Below are 12,500 nucleotides of genomic sequence, written 5' to 3'. Positions count from 1 at the left end.
TTAAGTTCGGCAAAGCAATTAAGTTCGACATGCTCTGTCGGGCTACACGAATCTGGCACGGCAGCGATTCAAACGTCGTGCCTCTGCCGTGCCAAACAAAATTCATAAATCATATTAATGTATTTTGGCAGAGTTTTGTTCGCGCGAGGAGTTACGAGGAGACCACGAAGAGAATTCTCCTTTACGGAGTATGCGCATTGAGTGTTAAAGTAACAACATGGCGGCTTGGCGAAGAAGTGTTCATCTGAACGAAATTTCATCCGCCGAAGAGGAAGCTGGTGATGAATCATGGAACGAAGACGAACCCTTTGATGAAAACATTCCATTAGCTGGCTATGAATATGGAAGAGAAAATGGCGAAGAAGCAGCTAGCGACGCTGAATCTGAAATCAGCAAGTCTACGAAGTCCGGGAGCAATCGGGCAAAGAAGAAGAAAGTTGGAAGAAAATCGAGTTGGAAGGAAGACGACATTACAGTTATGGTGGATATTGTTTGTAATAGCGATTATTACAAAAAAAGAATTATCTTCACGAATTCAAAAAACTAAAGAAACAATGAGGTATATAGCAAGTTGCTCAAAGATATGCAGGAACGGTTCGAAGCACGTGGTCATGAGGTTCGGTTCACTGTGGAGCAAGTGAGAAACAAGTTAAAAAAGCTGATAAGCGAATGCAAAAAAGTGGCTCTCACCGTCACAACCGCGACAGGTGTTAATCGCTTCCAAGAAGAAAAGAATTATGGGCCATGGTTCCCCATGCTGTTTGCTCTCGTGAAAAGTCGAGATTCCTGTCAGCCTGAAAGAGCAGTTGAACCAACTGATGGGAGCAGTGAAGATGTAAATGAAGAATGAAGGGCAAGTCCAGCAAGTGTACAGGACAGCGATGGGAGTACAGGTAACGGATCGTCAGATGGTAGGAAGCTTTTTGTACCAGTCAAACACCGAGGGAAAAAAAGGAAAGAAGTTGCCTCAAGTGCTGTTGAATGCATGGAGAAGTTGTTAGAAAGAAACCCAACCAAAGATCTCCTTGAGTTTTATCGCGAAGAGAACGAGAAGGCTAGAAGACACGAGCTTCAACTCATGCAAATGATTATGTCATCACAGCCACCAGCCCAATCTGTTCAGTGTTCTAATCAAGGAAGCTACCAGCCGTATGGTTACATGTCTGTCCCACCCCAGCATGCTTATGGATATATGGAAAGTGGAGGTATGCATCAGGTGCAAGGTGGAACTGCATCAAGTGTGGCGAACAATAATTCCCAAACTTTCTTCAACCTCTGACTTTCAATTAATGACTGAATCGTTTTTCCACAATATTTGTTTTGTTGTGAGTAGGAAATATTTCTAAACTTAAATTTGTTGTTTAAATCTCCAGGGGTTCAGAAACATGGGAAGCTATTCCAGAAGTAATAATTGGGAAATTTCCATGATTATTTTTTTTGTGTTTTTAAAGTTCATTATTCTACTTTAGTGTAGCAAAAATTCATCAGCTTGAATGGATAAAAATAATTATTGATTATTTATGAAGGGATCCTGTATTTCTGAATGCAGATCTATTGTCTATTTTCCAATTGCCCATAATTCACTCTGATTGCCCCCAAATTTTGCCTAAACCATTTTTGTAAAATGCTCTTTGGAATATGCAGACCTCCCAAGAGCATTTGTCAAAAATAGTTTATGCAAATTTGGGGCAAACAGAATGAATTATGGGCAACTTGAAATTTTCATTGTGATTTTGGCCACTTTGCTTCTGAGCTACTCTTCCTCTTTTTATATTTGCAATTATTTAATATATGCATTTTACTGATATGGATACAACCTGCGAAGGATCTATATGTTACATAGGTTTGAAAATTGAGCAATCCTCTCCCATCGTGCCAGGATAGCACGTGATTTCACAGGGAAGTTGAGTTAAGATATCCATTAACAGTGATGTTATGTTACCAGTAACTAAACAATTTATTGCTTGTATTAGAGAAATCATGTTCATATACCAAGCTGACAACATAATCATCACGAAGGATTTAAATACTATAATTATAATTTTTAAGTTATCATGTTTTTTGAAAAATAGAAACATCTTGCTACAGAGATAGTACAAACTTATTTCATTTTTTTTAATGTAACTTAAATAAGAACATATGGTAGAACGAAAGGCTCTGCTTAATGTTCCACCTGAGAGGTGATGGGAACTACACTTTTTCTGTGACAAAAACAACACCAGGTTCTTTATCAGTCATATTCAAATTCAACTTTGTAGTGATGCCTAGAGGACACAAACAAAAGAAATTGAACCAGAATATTCATTCATTTTGTTTATGTCTTCTAGGCGCATAGGCCTCGCTTCCAAGTTGAATTTTATCATATCAAAGGAACCCTTTTGAAGAACACGTCCCTTTACAAAGGAGCCCTTTTGGCTTCTGTGGTACACTTGAAATTTCAACTTAACCCTTTCACTCCCAAGATGTAAAATAATGTTATTCTCTTTACTGGGTGCTATACATTCCTTTTAATGTCAGTTTTGAGAATTTGGCAATTGAGGCAGCATCTCCCAGGGGATGGGGATGGGGATAGACTTCTCTATTCTCATCACATCTCTGCTAGAAAACATACTGATCTTGTAAGAGAAAGTACATATCAGTCACTGGAGTGCAAAGGTTAAATATAAATCAAGTCTTCAGAATACACCTTGTCCTTGTTTTTCTCTCCACGACTTCTGTGTGAGCACAGTTCTTATCCTGCTTGCCTGTCGACAGTTGGTCATGTTCAAGAGACGCCTTATAACATCCCTGGGCCTTCTCTGGTTTGTTGCCGGGTCAATAGTGGCATCCAGTTGTCTGCTCAAAGTCTCCCCCCGTTCAATACAGTTGTTATGTAACACAATACATGCAAGTGTATTGTCTCGAACTTCTTCTTGGGTGCTCTCACACTTCCTAAGAAGCACTCGCCACCTACCTTTGAGCCCACCATAGGCATCCTCAATGATCATTGTTGCTCTGCTGAGTCTATAATTAAAATATTGTTGTGGAGGGATCAACACAGCACTCGTATTAGGTTTCATGAGCCAGCTTTGAAAAGGGAAAGCAGAATCACCCAAAATTAGAGGAGGGACACTAACACCTTCAATGTCTTTACCTATATCAGGTATTACTTGCCCAGCTGTTATTTTACTCCAAAGGTTGGTTGATTGCAAAATGATTGAATCATGTGAATTTCCCGGGAATCCACAACTCGCCCAAATAAATCTACGCTTTGCATCTACCAAGGCAATTAGGATGATTGAGTAAAAGTTCTTATAGTTGTGGTATTCTTTGTTTGCCGGTAATCCACCTGCAGGGCATTTTAATGGGATATGACATCCATCAATGGTGCCCAGCTGCATGGGAATTGCCACACTTCCTCCATATCCAAAATTTTGTCCCGGAATTCCAGTTCGTTCCTCGGAAAGTGTTGGGAAACACAGATTGTTGATAATTGCCTTTGTAACGTCACTTACTATCCCGCAAACTGTTGAGACTCCAAGGCCGGTCATTTCAGCTATTGTGTAGAAGTACTCTCCTCTGGCTAAACGGTAAAGGCACACTGCCAGCCTAAATGCTGGTGGAATCGGATCTTCTGCGACAGTGTCGCGTTGCAAGTCGTGTTCAATGCGGCCAAGAATAAACCTGAAGGTTGCCTTGGACACACGGAATGTCTTCTTGAAACTGGCGTCACTGTACGTATTCCACAAATGTTCAAACCATCCGTAATTGTGTCGTGGTAGTCGTCGACAGGATCGAACAGCAATGGAGTTTATCGGAAGAAAGCAGGAGTGTAGTTAGGAAGCAAATTCGCAATATCAGCATTCGCCTAGCTTGCAAAATGTGAATTATTTTCTGCAGGCTTTCTCTCCGTCTTCTTCTCGAGTCTTGCAATAATTTTATCAGCAGGAGTCTTCGCTGCGGCGCCATTGTTTTTGTTTCGTCACCGCTGACTAATTGTTGCGTGGCTTTAGTAACTCCTGAATTTGGTACGACTATGGCACGACGTCTGAATCAAAGTCGTGTTTCTGCCGTGCTACAGTCGAACCTAATTGCAATTAAGTTCGGCACGGCAGAAGCACGACGTCTGAACTGGGCCTTAGATTTCATCTGTCGGGTCAGGAAGCCTTCTTTGTCGGGTTCCTGAGAAACGCATCTATTTTGACTTCAGGGTGAACTATTTACACAATCGAGAGGTTGAGTGGCCCTGCAATTGAAAATCTAAACATCTATGAGATACAAACAGATCATCGCAAATCACAATGCTGACAAGCACAAATTAAAGCAGAAGAGATGGTTAAGTAAATATGAAGTTTGTTACTATCTGAATGTTTTTGGGTTAGAGTAAAGGGATATACTGTATTATTGTCACGCAAATTATGTAATTTCATGACACTCAAAATTCGCAAAAAGCGTGAGTTTCAGGCAAACAATCTTCGCACCAGCAAGTCGTAGCAATAAATTGGATTAACCAGGAAGTTAAAGAAATATTGTTGGCTTCCCAAATAAATTTCATCTTACACTACAATGACAAAATCATTTGTCAGAGAAATAAATTCCTGTCTCCTCGCGTATCACATTTCAAGGCACGTATCACCGCGATTCCCGCAAAATTTTTCTTCTTTCAAATACATTGTATTAGCAAAAATATTATTTGTCATCAAGCGTTGGATCTTTTATGTTCAAATAATCGCTAAAAATAAAGATTTTTTAACGATCTGTCCGTAGATATTTCGTCATAATTTAATATTATCTGTCAAAATTTGCACAACAGTCAAATCATAAAAATAGCAACGCACCCAACAAATTTAGTCGCATTTACCTCTTCGTCGAATTCTAATGCTTAACACAGGAAGTTTTAGTTATTGTGAAAATCTTTCCATATTCGTTAGCAATCATCCTTTCAAATTTTCGAGAAATCGACTGGTCCGCGAGTATTTTACGAGTTTTTTTCAATGGGATGTCAAAAGGCCAAGTGGATGTTATGCAAAATAGGGGAAGTTCGCGCGATCAAGTTGCGTGTGTGACCCGTTATAAATATTTTTTTCACAAAATGTTCCCGAATCGTCAAGTATCACCACAGAAGAAGAACTTCATTCTAAAAGCTTATTCTCCGCAAAGAGTAGGTTCTGGAGGTAATTTTGAGAGTGGAAATCAAGTTTACGCCAAATGATATATTTATATTTAATTAAGTTAACACAACAAAAAGACGCTTACCTTACCTTATTTTGACACAAAAATGCTTTACTATTGCCATAAAAACTATCCAGTTAAGCTCGCATATTACACAAGATGATGAATTCACAAAGGCCACCTTTTCCAGCGAAATATTTTTTGAAACAAACAACATATTTGCTATAAGAGGCAAAAAACCCTTCCTATTTCGTTACGTGCGTGAAGAGAAGCAGGTCGTGCACAAGTAGGGCTAGACACGCAATGTGTGCAAAAGCTATGTGGATACTTCAAGTCTGTACCAGAGTTACAATCTCTAATTTGAATTGCTGTGTCCAGAAAACAAATAAGGAAAATGGTACAATGACGAGTCAATGAAATAGCCTAAGGATAAAACTATATTTAATAAGACAACAATAAAATATCCTCTATCTCATCAACTCTGACCAACCATAACATTAATTTTTGTGGCGGTGATTTTTCAAAAAGAGAAAAAAACATTCAAAAAAAGTCACTTTTCAGTCTTTCCTGTTCTAGTGCTCTGGGGAACACCAGAAATTCTCCTTGATCATCAGCTTACAGTACATGTATGGACAATGTATTAAGCACAACTTCGCCCAGTTACAAAACTCACAAAAATTGGTGGACTCGGTTGAAAGCATGTAGGATACAAAAAGAAAACATCTGCTACTCATCCACTCTTTGCTTTATTATTGCCCTCATTCTTGGTGAATGTTTGCAGCACAATGCAAGTGCCACCAAGCGAACCTAAACATTGTACTGATTATCGAAAAAGACAAAAACTAAAGCACAAGTTGCTGATTTTAGACATTTGTGGCCAATGCTCTTTAATCGTTGCTATATTTTTCATGATCATACACTTACCAGATTCACCAGATTGCACTGTCAGTGGAAACGACCAAGGGCTGTCTCCTTTCCCATTGAATGCCTGTACTTGAATAGTATAGTGGGTGTATGGTGATATGTTACTGAGTGTGGCTACTCTAGATTTTTTTCCTGCAATAACCTTTTGAGATGTTTTTGATGCCCCAAAATCCTCCCACCGCACATTGTACCCTGTAATTCCATCACCAACATAATCAGGTGCACTCCACCTAATGTTAATGGATGTTGCCAGAACAGATGTTGCCATTGGAGGGGATGGTCTGCCTGGTATACCTAAATGAAATGCAATTTACTATTAGATCATCAAAAAAAGAAAGGCAACTACACTTACAGTTGTACACTATGTCAAAAGCATCCTTCACCTACATCATCCATTTCTAAGACCCATTAGTTTCTGGTTGGCAGTGCAAAACAGTGTTGAAAAATATCAGAAACCTGGCTACGTATGTGCTGCAGGTTAAATTTGATTTCAGGTCAATTTGTTTCAACCTTGGTGAAGTTGCACGGAAACCCAACAGTTATTAGAAAGTATGTGTACATTTGCAAGTAAGTTGGTCCTGGAGGTACATGTAAGTGGATTAACGTACTGTAGCTCAAAATTTTCCTGAGTTAATTATTTTATAAAATGCCAATCTTGCAAAGTCTAGCCACTGATTTTAGATGCTTAGCATTAAGGTTAGGGATAGGCATACTGTACATGATACCCCATTCTACTTTTTTATATCAGAGGGATGAATCTCCTGAGGGCTGGGTGAAAATTATTGAAATATCTCCTTCAAAGTGAATAACAAAAGAACAGAAACATACATGATGTATTGCTGATTTTTTATTTGCTGAATTATATGCTCTATATTTTGCTGACACTGAATTCATAATAATCAAAAGCATTAACTATAAAGTGAAAGCAAAATTATGAAAAGTCAGCAAAAAGGAATTTCATCGATTGTTCAGAAGCCATTTTGCAGGTATCAAATAAAATGTTTGTTTTTTTTTAAATTTTGTCTGTTTTTTGAGATGTATGTAGTAATAAATCCAAACTTTGTGATAAGTTTGGCATAATCCCTGTGCTTGTCCACTCATTTGTGGCCCTTTGATTTCTTTTTTCTTTTTTCTTTTCCCTGGGAGATTCCGAAAACCACTTCATACAGCACTTTGGCAATGGTACCATGAATGGTTGTTTTTTTACAGGCTGTTTCTCCAAGATAATGACGCCAGTGGTTTGGTGACAAGTTCTTTTCTTTAATTAAACCACAAATGCCACCATCCTTTGTGCATAGTGTGAACATTAAGTCTGTCATCACTTGACTCACAAAATTAATTATTACTAATATTTTGGTCCAATGGTGTGAGGGTTCAAATCTTAGGAGCGGCATGGAATGCTGGATACTCAAGGTAGCAATGAAAGGGATGGATGGCGAGAGAGGAAGAATGGAAGAGAAGGGAGAGACGGAGAGTGGAAGAAGAACAGATGGAAAGGGGAAGATGGAGGAGGATTTTAATCAAACTCTCTTTTTGCATTAATTTCTTTTTTATCCCCTCTAAAAATCCAGGCACCATTTTCTTTAATTACAACCCAAACAAAAGGGAAAACCCCTTTTTAGACAGTTCATAATAACCTAGGTTGATAACGTATTAACCTAGGTTGAAACGAATTGACCTGAAGGTACAAAGGTACATGTATATAATTTGACCTGCAACGCACCCACCAATCAAGTGAAAGACACACTGACGCTGAGCACAGCTTCAATGGACCCTCCATGCCCCAGTTGTTCAAACGATGGATAGCGATATCAGCCGGATAAATCATTATCCAGTGGATAAGTCATAGCAAAACCAATTGAGTTATCAAATGGATAAATATATTAATTTACATGTATCTGATGGATAGAGTTATCCGCCTTTTGAACAACTGAGGCCAGTTCTCCAAGGCCCTTTGCCTCTAAACGTTATCTGAAATGCTATTCCAGTGAGCATTTGAACCACTGCCTCACTGTAATTGTCCAGTTTTCTACAATTATTATTATCATCATCATCATCATTATCATCATGTAAAGTAGACCTGGGCTCATGCATCTTTCTTTTTCAAACTACCATGCATACACCAATTTAATTTCCAATTAGACTTGTTATGCATGCCATACATTCGGACTCAATGCTCTATTCACTTTACAAACGTACAGTACATGCACTTTAATGAAACGGTAGATTTCTTTCTGTTGCCAAGATCCCAATGTAAAAAATAATAACTATACCTCCTGTGGAATTGCAACCATAAAGCTCCATTCTCAGAGCACACCTCATAGAGCAGTTTGTAGGATGTATCCTTATGAATTTCCCAAGGACTGAAGAATTCAGAACAACTTTAACAATATTGTTGGCATTTACATTGGCTTGAAACACCTTTGGAAAGAGAATTTGAAATAAACACATTAAAATAATGCTTTATATTGGACTAAATTACACTGTACATGTACGTGTATTTACTTGAAAAGCAATTAAAACCAAAGCCTACATATATGTCTGCAAGCCAATTTTTCCCCAGAAAACCCACATCATCCTTAGATAAACAGAGCCTTCTCAGCTTCACTTCGATACACATTTGTTGCACAATCATCAGTACAGTTTTTAACTGTGACAATGTGTATGTATTTATGGTAAGTTATCAATGTTGATCAAGTATGCATACTGCACCTGTAAAAAAACGTTGTAGTTCAGTAATTTTTAACCTTAAGACAGAGAAATAAGTACATGTAAGTTCCCATTTCCTGTCATTCATCAAGGTAATTATTAATCAGTCACTAAAGCCTTTTATAGACCGAATGCATAAATAGTGGCCAAAAAAATATTCTTTTGTTTATGTGCTAATTAGCCTCACTAGCCTCGTTTGCATGGACAAAATACAAAAGAAAGGCTGAGAAAGGCTGCTGGAGATTGAGGCTAGTGAGTCTCATTTAATAGCACATAAACAAAAGAATACATTTCTGGCCGCCATTTAATGCATTCGGTCAATAAATTGTGGTTTTTGCATAACTGCAGAGATGTCAACTCCTGGAGATCAGAAGGGCAAGATGAAACTTTCTTCAAAGTTTAAAAAAATTCTCTCTAGCGGTTTCAGAGCCACCTTAATTCTGTGATTAGGTGGCTCTAAATCCACTGAACAGAATTTTTTTAAATTTTGCCAAAAGTTTCATCATGGCCTCTTAATAACTTTTCAGCAATAAAAAAGGGGGGTCACGGAGTTCGTTTTTGAGATAATTATGAGCAACTAAATCCAAAATATAGGGTGTTTTTGCTGGGTTTTCCTGTTGCCAAGGTAACTCATTACATCACAATAATGATCACATCTTGTTTGGAAATAATTGGTGTCTCATATGGTACCATAAAATTGCTGTACGTTACGTCATACAGTGTTGTAACATTGTTCGATCTAAAGAGAGTGTCTTCTATTAAAGTGTTGAAACTCTTTTGAGCCTCCTTAAACTACATTGTATGTGCGGTTGAACATTTCCTTATCATAAATTCCATACATGGTGGTGCTAACTGAAAGTTTATCCTTACACCAGGGTGGCTAGTCTAACCTTATATTATTATATCTGAGAGCCTGTCCGAATGGGCTAGCTGGTATACATTAGGTGAACTTAGAAGTGTCGTTTGGTAGGTTATATATGATTCTAGCTGTACAACGGTGTATTACCTCCAGGGCTTCAAAAATCTGCTTATTTTACAGACTCCACCACATTTGGTTCTATTGAGTCGTATAAACTTCAATGTAAATATTGTGGTCGGCATCAAAAGAATTCAAAGGTGACTTGGTTGTTGAATCAACAAAAGCGTTGAAGAAGCCTGAGCTCCTAAATTTTATTTTTTAAACTGCAGATGTTCAAATGGGCAATTTTGAGGTCCATTGGGCAGGGGCACCCAATAATAATTTTCGGTGAAATATGTGTTTGGGAGAGTAAAACTGTTCTCAGAATTTCGGTTCTACGTTGCCTAACGGCTATAGATTTCCTTACTAAAACATCGCCTAAAAGATTCGTAACCAGGAAAAAGTAGTTCCTTACGTTTTTGGAAGGGGTATTTTTGCAATTTTTGGCACTTCAAAATGTCACCTAGCAGTTTTGGATAAGAAAATGGTTTGGTTGGAAGTTCTTAGAAGGTAATGTTCAGCTCGCAATTTCTGAAAAGGAGATATCATTCCCTAAAAATAATTTTAGGACACTTTAATTTTCAGCTAAGATAAATTATGCAAACAGATCATATTTTTCTAGCTGATAAGAACATCTCTTTAGACAGTCTAGAACCTAGTTTAGACAGTCTAGAACCTAGAAATGTCCCTCAAAGGCTTTTGGCTTAATTTGCTTGTTGGGTGCCTTTGATTGGGGCTGTGTCGAGATCACTAGCGATATTAAGCAGATAATCATCACCCAGTATCATTGCATCAGGCCTGGTGTCATTTTCTGTCCAATGTTGCTCTTACTCGCAAAATGACTTTACAGTGTACATCAGGGATTCAGTTCAATATAAGCAGCTCACTGACCTCCCAGAGGATAACATGGAATTGAAACCTTTCATTGTGTGCACTTGGCACACGCCACCTGGGTCCACTATGGAAATAATCCAGGAAATGATGAATAATTTTGAAGATGTATTGTAAAATCTTGATCGCATCATGTGGAGGTTGACATATTTCTTCATGTTTAATAAGAGCGGAGGCACCTATAAGTTACTCACAGCTTCACTGTCTTAATAAATCTGTTCATCACCACTGGGATATTTCCAGATGCTTGGAAACAAGCTAGAGTTTCCCTTGTATTTAGGGAGCATTCACAAAAATAATGGGGCTGACAGGCCTATATGACTCCTTGTACGTGGTCTGGTTTCCTTTTCCTTTGTCATAATTTTGCTCTCTCAAGTAAATATTTGAATAGACGCTTCTTTTAGGCAATTCCAGTAAGATTTCATTTAATTGGCAATGATTTTTGTTCTATGAGACTTTTGATTTGGACCTTCATACTACTGTGTTATACATGTATTTTTTCTTCCAAGAAAATAGTTCATCTTGATATATGTTTAGTTTCTTGGTGCTGATTTTCTTTGCAGCAGGCCAGGGTTCTTATTTGAGGCTGAAGGCCGGATGGTTCGGCCGGTGGTTTCCCATTCTATGGCCGATACTTTGATGCCCATATTTGAGGGGTTTGTTTTATTTTTATTTTTCATTACTGATTCTTGGGTTCCAAAAAAACTGGAAACAGCATTGCTGAGTGTTCTATTTTAAAAATTTCCTCGGGGGACATGCCCCCAAACCACCCTAGGTAGCTTGCGCCAAATCACAAGGCACCTTGCAGCCACAAAAATGTTATGTCCGGTGCTTACAGAAATATGTCCACTATTTTTAATTACAAAACTCTTGAAAACCCTGTCTCTGCAGTAATGTGAATGTGACCTTTAGGCCTCACGCATTTTGCATCAATTTAATTTTCAACCGATAGGCTTCTTGGGGGTAGAAGTGAGTGATTCTGCTTATAAAGCTTGAACCCAGGCCCAGGCTCTTTTTGTTCTTGAGCGCCTGTTAAGTTGTGCCATGTATCAGTGAGATAACTGGCTTTCTAAAGGCTTGCCTCTTTTCTGCGTTTCTTACATGTAGTAGATCGTTATGCTCTTCGAAGGCGTTTTTCTGTTTTTGCCTTAATTTGTCAAATTTTAGGGATACTTAAAGGGGTCCCTGAAAATAATTAATGCACAAGTAGGGGTCCTCCAAATTTCTTAGATGGTAGATACTGTCATTTCCCCCCTCCCCCCACCCTCAATAAGGTTTTGTAAACATTCCCTTAAAGAAGGTCTGATCCTAATATCTCTAGACCGATATTAGTTCTGCCTGTTGTCAGTAAACGCAATGAAAGAGTTGTATTTAACCAACTATATCAATATTTCAGTCGTAATTCCTCGTTAATGGAATCCCAATCTACTTTCAGACCCATGTATTCGACAGAAACAGCTTTATTGGAGGTTGCAAATGAACTGCATTGGGATATTGATATAAATCTTTTAAATCGCATAATATTATTTCTAGACTTGAAGAAAGCTACATCTATTGATACCATGGACCATGACATGCTATTAGGAAAGCTTAGACACAGTGGATCAATTCTCAATCTATTAGGTGGTTTCAGTCCTATTTACATGCTGTACTTGGCCGAAGACGGGTAACTTTTATAGATGGGACCCAATCTGATTCCTGTAATCTGACATGCAGCATTCCACAGGACTCTTAGACTATTCTTGGACCTCTGTTATTTACATGTACTATTTTTAATGGCCTCCCATCATGTAATTTGTTCTCAAAACCCAGAATGTATGCAGATGATACTACTCTTACTTCATCTGCAGACAACCCTTGTATATCC

The 12,500-nt window shown here is 38.2% G+C and overlaps 1 protein-coding gene across 1 annotated transcript in view; it reads right to left on the bottom strand.

Moving 5' to 3' along the window:
* Window positions 1–12,500, bottom strand: part of LOC137988118 (phosphatidylinositol phosphatase PTPRQ-like) — an 80,260-nt gene that overhangs the window by 35,418 nt on the left and 32,342 nt on the right. The window contains exons 4-5 of the mRNA XM_068834174.1: window positions 8,349–8,496; window positions 6,076–6,369 (exon numbers count right to left, since the gene is read on the bottom strand). Of these exons, the coding sequence (XP_068690275.1) occupies window positions 6,076–6,369; window positions 8,349–8,496 (442 nt within the window). The remainder of the gene's footprint in view (window positions 1–6,075; window positions 6,370–8,348; window positions 8,497–12,500) is intronic.

This window comes from Montipora foliosa, unplaced genomic scaffold (genome assembly GCF_036669935.1).
Source record: "Montipora foliosa isolate CH-2021 unplaced genomic scaffold, ASM3666993v2 scaffold_407, whole genome shotgun sequence".
Lineage (NCBI taxonomy): Eukaryota > Metazoa > Cnidaria > Anthozoa > Scleractinia > Acroporidae > Montipora > Montipora foliosa.
Note: the sequence above shows the minus strand (reverse complement) of the source record. Positions and strands in the feature narration are given on the sequence as shown.